The sequence below is a fragment of the Pempheris klunzingeri genome, chromosome 2 (genome assembly GCF_042242105.1).
Source record: "Pempheris klunzingeri isolate RE-2024b chromosome 2, fPemKlu1.hap1, whole genome shotgun sequence".
NCBI lineage: Eukaryota > Metazoa > Chordata > Actinopteri > Acropomatiformes > Pempheridae > Pempheris > Pempheris klunzingeri.
The window spans coordinates 25,207,743-25,220,638 of NC_092013.1; the positions used below are offsets into that span (position 1 = coordinate 25,207,743).

Sequence of the window (12,896 nt, forward strand, 5' to 3'; positions counted from 1 at the left end):
CTCATTCCAGCATTTCTTTGTGTGGACCAGGCAAAATGTCCACACAAAGAAAAACGGCCACACAACGCGGCTGTTCCGCCAAGGGTCGGTCCACACACCGATGTAAAGACAAACACACACACACACACACACACACACACACACACACACACACACACATATATATATATGTGTGTGTGTGTGTGTGTGTGTGTATATGTATTTATATATATATGTGTGTATGTGTGTGTGTATATGTGTGTGTGTGTGTGTGTGTGTGTGTGTGTATATATGTACATATATGTATGTATGTATATATGTGTGTATGTATGTGTGTGTGTGTATGTGTGTATATATATATGTGTGTGTGTGTGTGTGTGTGTGTGTGTGTATATATATGTATATGTATGTATGTATGTATATATGTATGTATATATATATGTGTGTGTGTGTGTGTGTGTGTGTGTGTGTGTGTGTGTGTGTGTGTGTATGTATGTATATATATACCTGGTAATCAAATTCATTGCAAAGATTGATCAGATGGTGTGCAAATATTCAGACTGATCTGCCTTGTCGTTTTGTTTTCTGAATTATTGTTTTTATGTTGCTTTAAATGATGTGGGGAGTATTTAAAAATTATTAGCATCCCCTTTTTTAGTCCACTGAAAATCACATTTGGCTTCATGTTATATGTATTTAAGGTATTCCTGCAAAATTTGGGAGGAGGGAATAGACATTAAAACAAATAGCTGCTGCATCTGATTTATCAGTGCAGATTGAATGTCTAAAATTTACATTCGCCATGTCTGTGCTTTGGCAACACCTGATTATGCACCCTCACTTGTGCAAATGAACACACACACACACACACACACACACACACACCAATGTTTGTTACTCTTTGTGGGGATCATTACTGTTTTTACTTTATAACTTTAAACTTGACCACTACAAGTTTAACACAAACCTAAGCACACAACATACAATGTAATCCATGATCCAAAAACCATGAGCTTTATTAGATTTGTATTCTTGTAGATATGATTTTGAACTGACAATATGTTTTAGCAGAAAATAACTGTTTGGGTCCTCAGGTGTAAATTCTGATGTTAATCTGTTAATTTTGATCTGATCTCTATCTGTGATTGGTGTTGAGATAACTCTATATGCTGAATACCAGTAGAGTAGTTGACAATTTGGAATACAGATTTCTTGGAACTATATTAGCACTGCATTGTAGTTAACTTACTTGAATAATTTTTTTTGAAGGATGTGGTTCTATTGATACATCTGTCGAAGTTTAGCAAAAAATCCTTAAATGCACATACCTGACATCTTCATCATACAAAAGTAATTAAATTGTAAGGATGATGTGGATTAAAAACATGACATTCATGTGGAGTAAGATCACTGATAAAAGTTAAATCATCACAACTATTTAGCCCAGTTTTTCCTCTCCTTCTCCTTTTCAGAGTTGCAAGAAACAGGAGTCCAACCCACAGTCCAACCTCAAACTCAACCTCAGCTCACCATTACTCCACACAGCTCCAGGGCTCTCTCCAAAAGTTCCTCTCCGGGTTTTCCAAAGGGTCCTTAGTGGTGTTCTGGAAAGCTCCATACGCCTTGGGGCCTTGGACCTTCATGCGTCTCCCAGCGGCAGAGTCCACCCACACATCCACCCATCACACCACCATCACTACCATGAGCTGTAAACAGGAGTTTGGAGATGGGGCCATTGGAGTCACACTAACACTGCGTCTGCTTATGCACGGAAAAGTGAGAGATATGATCAGGCTTGCAATATTCTATATTAATCCTACTGAGAAGTTTTATTTGACTGTTTAACCTAAGTTTGATTTAACTTCTTTCTCTGTGCTATAGCCTAAGTTTGATATATCTTCTTTCTCTTGAGAGCTCTATTGTTTCCAATGGGCTAATAAGTATTAAACTATTCAAACAACTGGCGTTAGTGTTACTATAAACCTGAAAATGTACGTACAAAAATGTATTACTTTTGATTTTGTGTTCCAGTGTGGTAAAAAATGTAATGTTGACTTTTCATCCAGTTTACCATCCTGTGCAAATTTGATACCCAAAAAGCAGAATTTCTTAAAACGATATGAAGTCAGAAAGGTCAGGGATGTGTGTGTGTCTGTCTGTAACATGTTCTGTTTCAGTGACATGTACTGTTTGTATTTTCTCCATAGGAAGTGGGAAGCATTATTGGCAAGGTGAGTTGTGGTTTATACGTTTTCTTAATTTACTGCATAGAGAAAACCAAATATTCTCTTTTAGTTCAACTGCAAGCAAAAGACAAAAGTTTGAATGTCAGGCAATTAAAATGACCATTCTAACAGAACAATTTCTCAGGTACAGTTCTATGGCTTTATTTCTGGAACATATTAAAGCACCGTGAAAGTTAATGTATCTGTGTAATAGTCATTAAATTGATTTTTTAGTAGTACAATACTGCACAAATTCATGTAGAATCATTTCAGATCCAGGTATCATCAATTTTCCTAAAAAATAACACTTATGTGTTTCAAAACCAAAATGGAAAGAACAGTTTTTGGTGTCAGAATCCAAAAAACAGTCTGTTTTTGTTACTGGCAATTCCTTTTACATTATTCCTTTTTGGTTGGAGAACGAAAGGTCTGAAACGAAAAACAGAAGTCATATGGTTTTTGTTTTTTTGTCTCCAAACCAAAAATGACAGTCCTAGTTGGCTATTTGCAAATACCTGTTTTAATTTCTCATTTGGGACAGACAGTACATCAACAGGAAGCAGAAGTGAAGGGTAAAAAAGTCAAAATAAAAGCCAAGAGGATTTAATGGCCACTCTAGAAAAGTGTTACAATATGTAAGCACATGAAACCACATGAGAAGGTCACAATTAATCACAATATTTACGATGGTTTAACTCATTATAAATATAGTATATAGGCGCAAACAAATATTTAAATCCCTAGTCAGTCTGGTAGCCTGCCTTCATGGTGTAATGGACTAAACAATGACTTTTCGTGGTAATGGTTATAGGTTCAGAACCCACTTCAGGCAAGACCATGACAATGTGAGACTGCTAAGAATATAAATCTTTTCTGCAGTGATATAAATCTTACTGAAAATATTCAATGAATTTATATAATTAAAAAAGCAATTAGTGTAAACAAAAGTTTGGAATTTTAAGAATTTTATTTGTCAATACACTTTGAACAAAGAAATGAGAATGACAGTGTGTTCAACAGACAGTGAGACTGTGATTCAAAACCCCTAATTTAACTTTGGAAGAACAATTTATGTACTTTAGGGTGATTGTTTGGAAAATACTGCGTTGAAAAATTAGGTTTGAAAACAACAAACAAACTATGAAGAGCACACAACCATACATACTATATTACTGATAGATTACAGATAAAACTTCTAATTTAACTTTGGAAGAACAACTTAAGTTGCCTGTAATGAAAACCTATTTGTAAAATAAACAAATGCGCATAACTCTTAATGTAACTTGATGGGAATGCACTGAGCGGTGATATAAATCTTACTGAAAATATTCAATGAATTTATATAAGTAAAAAAGCAATTAGTGTAAACAAAAGTTTGGAATTTTAAGAATTTTATTTGTCAATACACTTTGAACAAAGAAATGAGAATGACAGTGTGTTCAACAGACAGTGAGACTGTGATTCAAAACCCGTAATTTAACTTTGGAAGAACAATTTATGTACTTTAGGGTGATTATTCGAAAAAATACTGGGTTGAAAAATTAGGTTTGAAAACAACAAACAAACTATGAAGAGCACACAACCATACATACTATATTACTGATAGATTACAGATAAAACTTCTAATTTAACTTTGGAAGAACAACTTAAGTTGCCTGTAATGAAAACCTATTTGTAAAATAAACAAATGCGCATAACTCTTAATGTAACTTGATGGGAATGTACTGAGCATGCCATCCCCTTCTGTGGCAATTCTCCAGTCGCTCAGCATGTTTCATCCTCTCCCTCTCGTTGCTCTCCTCCATTGGCTCCTCCCAAGGTTATGTGAACTCCAGCAACACCACGTGCTTGGATATTTCATATTCCCCCTTCCCCTCCTTCATATTCCTGAAGGGGAACAGCACAATATCTGGTTTGAGGGTGGTCTCCATGGTGTTTCCTGGACATCTGAGCTGGTCTCCCAGGTCCACCCTTATTTGCCAGTCATGTGCTGATCCATGGAGGCCTTCCTTGGCTCTTGGTCAGGGTTTGGTGGTTCTCCTGTGTGCATAATTGAGATCCCCTGCCTTGATGGTTGGAGACATTTGATCTGGCTGATGGTGCTGCTGATGGAATCAGCAACTCCCTTTAGCCAGCAGAGTGGTAACACAGCTGATTAGAGGCAGGAGAAGTGAATTGTATAGTGGAAGCCTGATGAAAGACCAGAAAATCTGACAAAAGTTGTCTTTAGTTTGGTTCATTAAGGCTTTCACGCGCAAGAAGATCAAGTCCAGCTCACAGTTACATAGCTTTTGCACAAGAATAGATGATGAAGCAACTTTAGCAGTGTTTTTTATACATTAAACACAAAGGGCAGTCTATATTTGCAGCTTCTTCATGCAAATTATGAATTCCTTGTCCATGGGACATCCATTCAAACTCATGACCATAAAGTATGAGTTTTCCTATTGTAGTGGTATCTAAGATCCTTAACCTATAACTGCATAAGCCTATCGTATGATCATGAGATGCTTGAATTGGCACAATAGTCTGTATCAGACAACCAAGCATAGACACAGAAAAGGGAACAGGTCACATCAAGTTTAAGGGTTCATCAAGAGTTTTATAGCTGCAAATAAGATAAAGATACGATAGAAAAGTAATGGGTCAGTCTGCAGTTACAATGTCCTATGTCACCTACCGGCCTGCATTTGCAGATTCCATGGACCTCTGTAACAATGTGAAATTTGGAATTTCCTCTACAAATCTCAGGTGCCAGTGGTAGTGATTCTCAGCTAGTGCTTTAGGACAGTGATTCTCAACTGGTGGGTCACGACCCAAAAGGCTTTTGCCTGGGCAAAAATGTTAAGAAAAAAGTCCTGTGCTTTTATTCTGAAGGGGATTTTTTATGCAGCGGAGTGCCGTCTATTCACACTCCTCAACAGTAGGTGTCAATAATGCCCTGTAATGCGAATTGACACCCGCCATTTGACAGTATAGAAGAAGACCCGCAAAGTTTGTTTTCATGCTAATTGAGCATGGCGAAAGGCAAATACGACACCCACTACATGAGATATGGATTTTCTTACATTGAGGACAAAAACCCCAGTTTTGTGCAGCGAGGTGTTTCACCTGAGGTTGAAGTGAGTGCTGCTTAATTTTCTTCAAAGCACAATGTTTTTCAGTATCTACTGATAAGGTAATCAGAGGAAAAGTAAATTTTGTATACTTAAATTTTTTGGAATTGCACTTTTTGTTTGATTTATTTTGAGTTTGTGGATAAAAACTGCTTCTGAAGAAACAGGTTTTTTTCCATAGTGCTTTGTTTTTTGTCATAGATTCAGTCAGTGAGTATTCTCAGCCAAAGCGACAAAAGTCTTTTTCAAAATACTTCTCAGCAGTTTTTTATTTCATGTTTGTGCATGAAAGTGCTGTTGAGTCTGTTAAAACAGGCTGGAGTTACTGAAGAGTTGTGTATGTTGTAACAGCCTCAGGATCAATGGCTTATTAAGTGCTACTGATTGAATATTATTAATACAGGGCTGTTAAGTATGGATCCACTGCTGCAGGGTTATTACAGCTACAGTTACATTGATATTCTTGAAACCTTGTGTCTTGTCCCTAAGATGCACTTTTTGGTTTTAATTAAAATGCAGCTAATTGAGTGTCTCTCTAGCATCGCCACCTGCTGGATGTTTTGGTTTATCATTAAAGTTGTTTTTCTTGTGTTGGCATACTGTGATATTCTGGACTATCTCAGGTTCAAACTGCGCCATCTTTTCATTAAATACATTTGAGAAGTTGAAAATGTTCCTGGGTCATGGCTTGTCATTCAGGGATGATGGTGTGTCCTGAAGCCAGACCAGTTGAGAACCACTGCTTTAGGACATCTGCTGAGAATGTATTCTGGAGTTCCTTTTCCTTGGTACAAGGAGCATGGTGGAGATTCAACCTTGCCCCAACAGAAGACTTTAGACGGGCAGAGCATCTTACCCAGAATGGATGAGAAATTTGATGCGGAAAGGTTCAGTCTTCCACAAATGGGACCACAACTTGTCCATGACTTGTTCCCACCTTTTGGCTTATATGCACCTCCTCAACCAAAGCTCTCACTTCTTTTTGGACAAGGTCCTGTCTCTCTTTGTTGCTGTGCTGCCTGTTGAAGTGCTGCATAATGCAGCAAGGCCAGTTGCTACAGGCGCCAACAGCACTGTGCCTCAGTCTTAATTCTGCCTGGTTTACTGCCTCTTGGACTGTCCACTTTCATCCAGTCTTTACCTCATTACCAGCCTTGGAGACTTTCAGGCCACCGGATCCCCTGTATTGGAATACCTCTCTGGCATGGCTACCATGAACTCCTTGCTCAGGCGTCTGATGGGCAGGCATAATTTGTTCCTGATATCATACAGGGTGTTTGGGCCTCACAAAATGGTGAAGACATCATGTTTCTTTGTCTGTCAAACAAAGGGCTCCCTCCCTGAACTCCGTTTCACAGATAGGTGTGAAACTCTAACTGGGCATAATTAGCATAACATTACTGCATACATGGTTTAACCTTGTTAATGTATTTGATTTGCTTTAATGTTCATAGAGTTTGATTATTGTGATGTGTTGTAGTTACTGTGCAGCCATTAAGTTTAGTTGATGTTAGTTTGCTCACATAGACACGGGGTCTACAGACTAACCATCCCCTTCTCTAACCTGGCACCTTTATCTACACACACACATACAGTTTACAATAGGCTTTGACTGAGAGACAAAGCTAAGCTAACAGCTACAGCACTTAGCTTTCCTTTGTCTACCTTGCCCCACACCCCGGGTCTGGCCATCACCATTTGCGCTCTCCCCCACCTTTATGGTTCCTTCATCTCACAGTCCTCCTGCTTAGTCACACATACACACACACACACACCCTCCCTATTGTTTGTTAGCTAGTCAGGGGTTGTTACAGTCAGTCATGAAAGCTCTGATGAGGGGGTTGCCAGATTCCAGATATGGTTAGTGGGCCTCAGCACTCCACCTCGGCTGACTTAACAAGCATGTTCATAGCCAGAGAGAGGATGATAACTGAGATGGTGCACCTGGTGATAATTCTTATCTTCAATCAATGCCACCCAGATGTGTATCTCAGGTTGAAGTTGTTATAATAATCCATTATGAGGTTCTTCATATTGCTTGGGACATGGTGCCACACTGGTATGGAGTCATTTGCATTGGCGAGGTCCAACCATAACATAGCCAGATCCTTTCCCTACTCATGCCCCACTAATCAGCTGTGTTACCGCTCCGCTGTGTTCAAGGCATCCTGGAACACCTAGGATCCCTCCCCTCTGCACAGACGAGTTGATGTACTTGTTCTTCAGGAGGTACTCTGTCGGTCGCTGGGCTGTGATACTGAAAAATATCCTCCCTTCGACGCTGAGCAGCAAGATGGTTCTAACCACAATTATGTAACGGTGTGATTGCATGTTCTTGTGTTCTGTAATGGCTCATCTCATCTCATCTCATTTTCTATACTGCTTATCCGTCAGGGTCGCGGGGGAGCTGGAGCCTATCCCAGCTGACTTTGGGCGAGAGGCGTGGTACACCCTGAACTGGTCGCCAGCCAATCACAGGGCCACATACAGAGACAGACAAACACTCACTCTCACACTCACACCTACGGGCAATTTAAGCCGCGTTTCCACCAGCATGACTTGGCCCTACTCGACTTGACTCGGCACGGCACGGTACGGTACGGTTGTGTTTCCATTACACCAGGTACCACCTCAAACGTGGGCGGGGTCATCATAGCAAGGCGGGCCGAAACTCCAGTAGCGTAATTTGTATACGGCACAAACAAACCCAACTAAGGACGTGGAGTGTTTGGTTTGTGTGTATCCGTTTACCTTGTTTACAGAAATAATAAAAACGCTTGGTCTCCGTTTCCAGGGTTTTAAAAACGGCGGGTTTGATAGTCGCTCTTATGACTCATCGAGTGACGCCGCTTCCTGGCCAATCAGTGGCCTGCAGTCTGGTGACGTCGCATTGTCAGCTCGACTCAGCTCGCTTGGAACCCCGGCTGAGGAGGTACTAAAATAGTACCTGGTACCAGGTACTAGGGCCGGTGGAAACGCTACCTAAAGCGTACTGTGTCGAGTCGAGTAGGGCCAAGTCGAGCCGGTGGAAACGCGGCATTAGAGTCAACAATTAGTCTAATGTGCATGTCTTTGGATTGTGGGAGAGAACCCACGCTAGCATGGGGAGAACATGCGAACTCCACACAAAAGACCCTGGGATTCGAACCCGGGACCTTCTTGCTGTGAGGCAACAGTGCTAACCGCAGTACCACCATGCTGCCCATGTAATGTAATAAATGTAATAAAAATAATAATAAAACCCTTCTGTAAAATAACCTAGTGCTCAAAACTCTTATCTCAATGTAATTGAGATTTATAACCACAGATATCCAGCAGAGGTATTTCCCCACTGATGTGACAGAATGTATAGTTGTGTTGTCTTCATAGATATGAATATTGAATGTTTTTCAACCTAATTTTTTTCTTAACAGTAACTCGAAAGTACTTGAAAGTGTTTTCCAAAGTTAAACTAGAAGTTTTGAACCAATGTCTGTCTCACTGTCTATTGAACAGAGTAAGTTTTTTGTTTGTTTCTTCAGAGTGTTTTTTTGATATGAATTAAATGTTTTCAGTAAAATGTATATCGTTGTGGAAAAGATTAATAATCTTAACAGTCTCACTTTGTCATAGTCTCGTTCCAAGTGGGTCTGTAACCACTGGCATTAAAGGCAATTGTCTGAACCGTTATACTATAGAGACAGGCCTAGTCTATGTGGTGGCCCGTCACTAAATGAATGGATGATACACAGACCCAGTCTGTTTCCCAACAGTTTACAAAGAGAATAACAATTAAAGAAGAACTGGCTCTGTGTCATTGGATTTCGGAGCTGAAAACAACTGCCAGTAGTAGCTTTCAGTACAGTTTCCATTGTTGCCCATTCTCCTCTTTTGAGCAACACTGCACTACTGTGCTATTGTTCTATTGTTCACAGAAACTCTAAGCATTTGGACTTTAACTAGTAAACAGTTAAATAAAGAACTTTGGAAATCAAAAACCTGCTTTTAATTTCAAGCAACTAGCTAAACTTTAACAACTATATTAGAATATGTCTGTGAAGATTCTCAGACATCCAGGTCATAGTTATTCCTTAGGAGTCCAAGAGGCTTTTTCAGTTCTCTGAGGAAGCCTCTTGGACTGGAGGCGAAACGTCTTCAAGTACCTCCAACAGATCCAATTGACTTTTGCTCATCTCCTAAGGAATTACTATTGTGGATCATTGTCTGCATTTTCTCTATAATTAGCACCAAATTACAAAACACTTTCAAGGAGAAATTGTCTAAAATTCTGCACTTGGATGTAGTTGCCTATATGAAATTCTACTTTAACCCTTTATCGGGCAAGGGACCATATTTGGTAACTTAAGTGGGAGTTCAAAATGCCCACCCCTTGCCTCACCATGAGGCAGTAGAACTACAAGATTTCTCCAAGTCAATCAGCGACAATCAGGCTACACGACAGACCGGCAAGAAACCATATATGGTAACTTCACTGACCTTGATTTTCACCATAAAATTGAAAATTCTTTTGAAAAACTCACAAAAGTAAAAAAGTCTTGTAATAACCACCAGTAATGGTCTAGGGTTGAAATTTTGAATTTCTAAGTATTTCAATGACTGCCCTATAAAGGGTTAATCGCACAGGTGGCAAACGCACTGTATGAGTCTCCTTGAAAGGTATCGTTGTCTAAGACAATTTGTTCTCTTAAATACAGGTTAAAAAACTTCTCTATTATTTATATTGATTCACTTTTATATTTCTTGTCCCTCCACAGAAGGGAGAAACAGTGAAGAGGATACGAGAAGAGGTAAGACCACACCACCCACTCCCACCCTGCTTATTCTCTCATCCCTTGCCCTTTCCTGTCTCCTATTAATCTATGATATTCCGTGAAATACAGCTCACATTCATCCCACTAATTCCACCATAATCAAGGAGCAGTGCAATACTGTGCAAACCCATTCTAAAACTGTGAGAAACAGAAAGCATGAGGACTGTTTAATCTTTATACACAATTGTAGCAGGAAAATCAACTGTATCCAACATGATTATATATTCTGTTAGTGCCCAGTTCTGCTGCAATTATGCTGTGCATAAAAGAGTGCTTTTAAATCTGTCAGAGGATGAGAAACCTGTTCCCTGTATGTACATTCCTGTCATATCCACCTATTTTTAGAATAAAAGTTAAATACCCAAAGGCGTATATTGTATTTTCTGCTGCCTACCGTTATGTTAGCCATGTTGACGTTTACATATTTAGCTGACAGACACCAATGCGAGTGAGCGTACAGTAGAGAGCCAGAAGGAAATTGAGACAAATGAGTGAGAGGAAGAAGAGAGCGCCTTAGAAAGAAAAAAGATGGAAACAGAGCACTTCTAAAAGCATTAGTCATGATGTAGGATCAGTCCACTACCTGAATGAAAGTAAAACATCCAGCAGAGATGTGGAGCTGAGGTGTGGAATTAACAACCAAACATTTTCAACAATCGCAGGATTTTATGGGTGTAAATATTAAATTTGTACAATAAATTCAATAGCTTAATTACTATTACTTTAAACCTCATTAGCTGTTGTATATATTTAGATATCTCATGCATTAAGAGTTAAAACAGAGGTGTGTTTTGTTTGTGTACTTTAGCAATTCTTCATTAAAAAGTGAGTGAAATATGTGGCACTTTTCCATTACACAGTTTTAGCTCTACTCAACTCGACTCTACTCGATTTCGGTCGTTTTCCATTACAATTGAGTACCACCTCAACGTGGTGGGGTCGTCTTAAGGCGGACAAAACTTCAGTGAAGTCATTTGTATGCGACACAAACACAACACAACTAAGGACATGGAGGCGATGGTATACCTGCTGCTCGATCTGTGGCTTTTTGTCAGATTCAAGATAAAAGAATTGTTGGACCACGGCGTTTGGTTTGCGTGTAGCCATTTACCTTGTTATATAATAAAAACGCACGGTCACTGTTGCCAGGGTTTTAAAAATGGCGGGTTTGATTCTTGCTAACGAGTCGCTCTCATGACTCATCGAGTGACGTCACTCCCTGGCCAATCAGTGGCCTGCAGTCTGTTGACATCACATTTTCGGTTCGACTCAGCTCGCTTGGAACCCCGGCTGAGTAGGTACTAAAAAAGTACCTAGTACCAGGTGTGCCCTGGCTACAGTCAGGTTTTGTTCCATTTTCAGTGCGGCTTGAAATCCCATCAGGAGTGTTTCAGAAGCGTTTCAAAGGTGGAGTGTTGTGCCTGACTGGTTAATTCACTTGCTCAGATTTTGTTGATTTGGTCATTGTCCTGTGATTTGAGAAAACAGGCTCCGTTTATGTTTCTTGAATGCATTTACAACTTGGTTGAGCTGTAGCCTACAGACAAGGGGGTTAAAGTAAAAGTGAGTGTCTTTTCATATTCAAGATTAACCTCTCCTTGTCCTCTGACCCGTTAACATCTGGCCTGGTGCCACCAATAATAAAATAATATTGATGTGGTAGTATATGATTGAAAGTCTGCACAGGGGATTTTGTTTTGAAAACTAACCAGATTCTCTGCATTGTTTGTTTGCCTGACACTCTGCCTGCCTCATCTGTTCTCTGGTGCTTGAAGGGTTCAGGCCGAGGCTTCCGTCAAAAATAGACAAGGCACATATCTTTAGCGGAGCAGAGCACCGAGCTGCTTCTGGAATGCTTCTGGGACGCGTACAGTACAGGCACATCAGTAAATTATTAATGTATTTAACACCTGAAGTAAATGCCAGTGAGACTTATGTAGGTTTAAAGAGGTTCCCAGAGGGGAGACATTGTAAAGCCAAGATTGTCCTCCAAACACACAATATAGAAGAAATGGTCAGTTGAATGTGTGCATGAGCAAGAATATGTCGATGTGTATGCATTTAATGTAAAGTGGCTACCTCCTCACACAGGAGAAGTAAGGATGAGGTGTTACATAGTGTTGTGCTTTAACAAGTGGTAATGTTCAATTTGGCTATCAGAAATAATTAATAATTATCAAAGATAATTAATAATTATTAAAATGAATGGAACTTTGAATGAAGTCCACCTCGATTGGGGCACCACCTCGAAAAACGAGGAAAAGACAGCCGTTTTAATTGATTCAGTCTCATAAAAGTACTAAACTATCAATTTGGAATTATGTTTTATAATTAATTTAATAATTACTACCAAAATTACCACATTGATAGCTAGCTGAAGGATTTTGGAGTTCTTGACAGTGTAGAGGTTGGCAGTGTTCACCCTTGTACAACATTAAAGGAGACAGTAGGTATTAAAGCATTTATTAAAACAGAACAAAACGCAGGGACATCATTTGTTACGCGTTAAGGTGAAGGACTTGTACTTTGGTTGCAAGTACAGCTGAAGCAGAGTAGGTATTAAAGACATCTGCTGTTACAGAAACAAAATCAATCAAACAATCTAACTAAGTCTCTATGACTAAACTAACAAATAATAGAGTGTGTGTGTGTGTGTGTGTGTGTGATAAGGCTGAGGAATGTGAGATGGGCCCACAAAGGTGGGGGAGAGCCCAAATGGTGATGGCCAGACCCCCTAGGGTGTGGGGCAAAGGAGACAAAAAGAC

The 12,896-nt window shown here is 39.6% G+C and overlaps 1 protein-coding gene across 1 annotated transcript in view; it reads left to right on the forward strand.

The window, feature by feature from the left end:
- The first annotated feature begins 1,680 nt into the window (after nucleotides 1–1,680).
- pcbp4 (poly(rC) binding protein 4) overlaps nucleotides 1,681–12,896 on the forward strand; it is a 56,289-nt gene continuing 45,073 nt past the window's right edge. The window contains exons 1-3 of the mRNA XM_070843955.1: nucleotides 1,681–1,755; nucleotides 2,187–2,210; nucleotides 10,075–10,107. Of these exons, the coding sequence (XP_070700056.1) occupies nucleotides 1,681–1,755; nucleotides 2,187–2,210; nucleotides 10,075–10,107 (132 nt within the window). The remainder of the gene's footprint in view (nucleotides 1,756–2,186; nucleotides 2,211–10,074; nucleotides 10,108–12,896) is intronic.